The following is a 3,437-nucleotide window of genomic DNA, read 5'->3' as shown; positions in this document are numbered from 1 at the left end:
TTATATATTAAAGTTGTTATGTTAGAGTAATTTACCCTTTTAAGAAAATTGGGTTGCTGTTTAGGACATGGACTGCTGTAGTGGCTGAAATTAATTATGGGTGGAAAATTGTAACGGTGTGAATCGTGTGATGATAAAATTGAGTTGACGAAAGATTTATGGGACTAACCTTGATCCACTATAGTTCAATTCCAGAGTCTTTTAACATGTTCTCTTTTTTATTGTTATTGTTTTATTATTTCATTCGTTTTGCTTTTTTGTCATCCTTCGCCAAGGTGATATTTCAAGCCTCCTTAGTTTACTTGCAATTTTTTCCTCCCCCAAAAGCAACATCAGATAATAATACAAGGCAATCGCTAGAAAATCATTGAAGAAAAATATGTGAAGCAAAGCACTACCTAAGTTTTAATGGCAGGACGAGAACTTAGATTAGATACATCAGATTCACACAATGTTACAATCAGCCTTATTTCTCATAGATAACTCGGGACAAAGAAAGAAAAAGGCACGAAGAAGAATACAACACTAATAGCAAGACCAATACAACATTGATGAAACAGTATGACAACAGATGAATAGATCGAATGAGTTTCACATAATATTACGATCCATTTTATTGCTGACAAATATATAAACAAGACCAATAGAACACTAATTCAACTACTTACCCACAATCAACCTTGTCCTAATACGACTCTCTTTGATTTTGAATTGCTCCCCAAGGCCAAAATGAGCCATGAGTAACCAAACAAAAGAAATAAGCTGTCCACCTTTACTTACTTGTTGTGCATGAGTTTCTGGTCTGCAATGACTAGCAGCATAAGACAACATTTCCACCCATACTTTGATGATTATCTTCCATCTCTCCTCCTCCTCCAGTTTGTTTAGCTCTTTGGCCAGCATACATGCATAAAACAGTACAGACTTGCTTCTATCTCCCTTTATCCAAACAGGTCCAACTTCTGTATTCACGTCAAGGATGGCATTGCAGGCAATTTTGGAACCGCGTTTTATACCCCTTCTGCCAAAGAAATTTACAGCTTCTGCACAGGTATCCCAATATCTTAATTTCCACATTCCAGCCACTGCGGACATCAGTTTAGGCTCCTTCACTAAAAGATACATCATGTAATCTGAGAGGAACTTGCTCAAACCACGATCATCATCAGAAATGCCTTCTGTATTGGCTGCAGCTTTGTATTTTTTTCTTGGAAAGCAGTTTTCATAAAGCCATTGAAAAATTCGAGTTGGCTGAGCAATCAGTTCTGCAACGCACCGAAGAAAAAAGCAACCACCATAATTGCCTTCTACATTGGCTGCATCTTTTTCTTTCTGAAAGCAGAGTTCGGTAGCAACGTGCCACAACAGAAGGCTCTCATCATAGAAAAGATTATCGATATAGTTCCTTGTTATGTTATCATAGTTGCCTCCCAAATAGCCTTCTTGGATTGCATAAGCACCTCTAGCTGAGTATATCTTCTCGGTAGTTTCTGCATCATCTGCGGCGTCTTTGGATTTCTCTAGCAAATCTTCAAAGATATATTCCCATAGCCTTTTGGGGAGTTTCTTTGTTGCAATTTTTTCTGCACAGAAGAAATCATTTACAAGGTCCGAAAGACCGTATTTATAAAGGATTTTATTGATCCAACGCCTAAAAGGCCTTTTGTCTGCATATGGACGTTGCTTGAGGCAATAAACTATCAGATTAAAACATGACACAGATTCAGACCACCTGCGAAGCAAACGTCGCGTATTCAATACATTAAACTTATCACTAGATTCAGAGACACTCCACCTTATCCTCTTTACGTGAAGAAATTTTTCGGCAAGCTTCATATAGCACTTTCCAAATTGCCAATTGGCCCAATTGGTATGCATAGAAGCAATAGTCCAATCAGAGAAAAAGAGCATGATGAGAGCAATTAGATCCAGGAATATGGCACCATATAGCAAAGTGTAGGTGACCTTGACATCAATGTCCACGAAACCATGCTTGTCCAAGGAATAGAAGAATCCAAAGGCCACCAAAACGAAAAGAATGGATAAAACCCGGAATATGTATCCCGCCACACTATGCACCGCCACCACCTTGGTATAGAAAGCTTCATGGATGAAGTTGAGTTCTAAATCTATCACTTTAAGCGCATCTTCTGCTGTTCTCAACTGGAAAAAAATTCGGCTTTCGTTGCGCTCATGGAAGCTGAGGGTACGGTCAACGATGAGTCCCTTGAATATTTGGAAGTAGCTGTAAGCATATGTCTTCACTTCAAAATCGGTTAATAGTCCTTCTCTCCCAATAGCTGCAAGCTTTGATTCTTTACCTGGCTCTGATCTGAATTCTATATGTGTTGGTAGTCCAGTTTCTTTCTTTGAAGAATATCCCTCCATGAGCTTTACATAGTCGGGCCCCGTATCAGGTTCTCTAAGCATGGAATCTCGGAACCTACCCAAGCTTGCAAGAAACAAGGCAAGTGTTCGCTCAAGATACTTGATGATTCCTGCCCCAAACATGAACAATGTTGGGATGAATAGCTTGTTTTCAGGAAATGTGAGCAAGAAGACGTATACAGTCACCGCAAGTTGGACTATGAAGCTGATGAAGTGCCTAAGCCAGAGCTCATTATCCTCAAGGGCAAATGCAGTTATAGTGTCTGGTCCACCCAGGTGTACCAAAAGGAAGGGAGCCCAAAATGCAATAAGGTCGTCAGTATTGGTGGACAACTTGTCTTCCTTATCTACGCAAAAACAAGTATGGCTTTTGTTTTTACCGTTGGAGAACAAGTGTCCAAAAGCAAGAAAATCTAGGTGGACCAGAGTCATTGCTTTGACCGCTAAAGATGTGTCCAATAGCAAAGGTTGCGGCCCAATCAGCCAGCACGTAAGATGTCCAGATGAACAAGATCACCAATTTTCGAGACGTGCGTTTTCTGAAGGGAGCAAGCAGTATCAAAATGGTCTGGAGTGAGAGGCTTACCAGAATCACCACCCTGATATTCCATGCGTTCCATAGCTTCTTCAAAACGGCTTGCAATATATTAGACATAACCTTTTTTTTTTTTTTTCAATACATTCTCTGTCTCTCTCTGTCTCTCTGTCTCTCTCTCTCGTTGGCCAAGGAAAGCACAGTTATTTTACAACTGCTAATGGTGGAAAGCAGAATGCAAAAGCTTGGCAACATGTGTTATATGTACTACTCGCATGCATAACCACGTGATGCACGTTAATGATTATATAATTTGGTGTAATACAAGGTTAACCCATAATTGTTGCATAATTCTTATTAAAAAACATAATTAATGCGTAAATAAATCTAAAAATACACTCAAATTTTTTATTACTGTATTATATTGAAGTTAATACTTAAGTCTTAATATACTTGTTTCTCCAAAAAAAAAAAAAAACAAAAACTTAATATACCTTTTTTTTTTTTTTAGAAA

At 38.6% G+C, this 3,437-nt stretch overlaps 1 protein-coding gene across 1 annotated transcript; it reads right to left on the bottom strand.

The window, feature by feature from the left end:
• Nucleotides 1-660: 660 nt before the first annotated feature.
• LOC126708424 (uncharacterized) lies at nucleotides 661-2,820 on the bottom strand. Its single transcript, XM_050408216.1, has one exon. The coding sequence runs from the start codon at nucleotides 2,818-2,820 to the stop codon at nucleotides 661-663; it is 2,160 nt and encodes a 719-aa protein (XP_050264173.1).
• Between the last annotated feature and the right edge of the window lie 617 nt (nucleotides 2,821-3,437).

The sequence above is a fragment of the Quercus robur genome, chromosome 12, assembly GCF_932294415.1.
Source record: "Quercus robur chromosome 12, dhQueRobu3.1, whole genome shotgun sequence".
NCBI lineage: Eukaryota > Viridiplantae > Streptophyta > Magnoliopsida > Fagales > Fagaceae > Quercus > Quercus robur.
This window is presented reverse-complemented; position numbering and strand designations above follow the sequence as displayed.

Excerpts from the sequence above, each read along its gene's own strand:
- LOC126708424 (XM_050408216.1), bottom strand. The coding sequence starts at position 2,820 with ATGACTCTGGTCCACCTAGATTTTCTTGCTTTTGGACACTTGTTCTCC.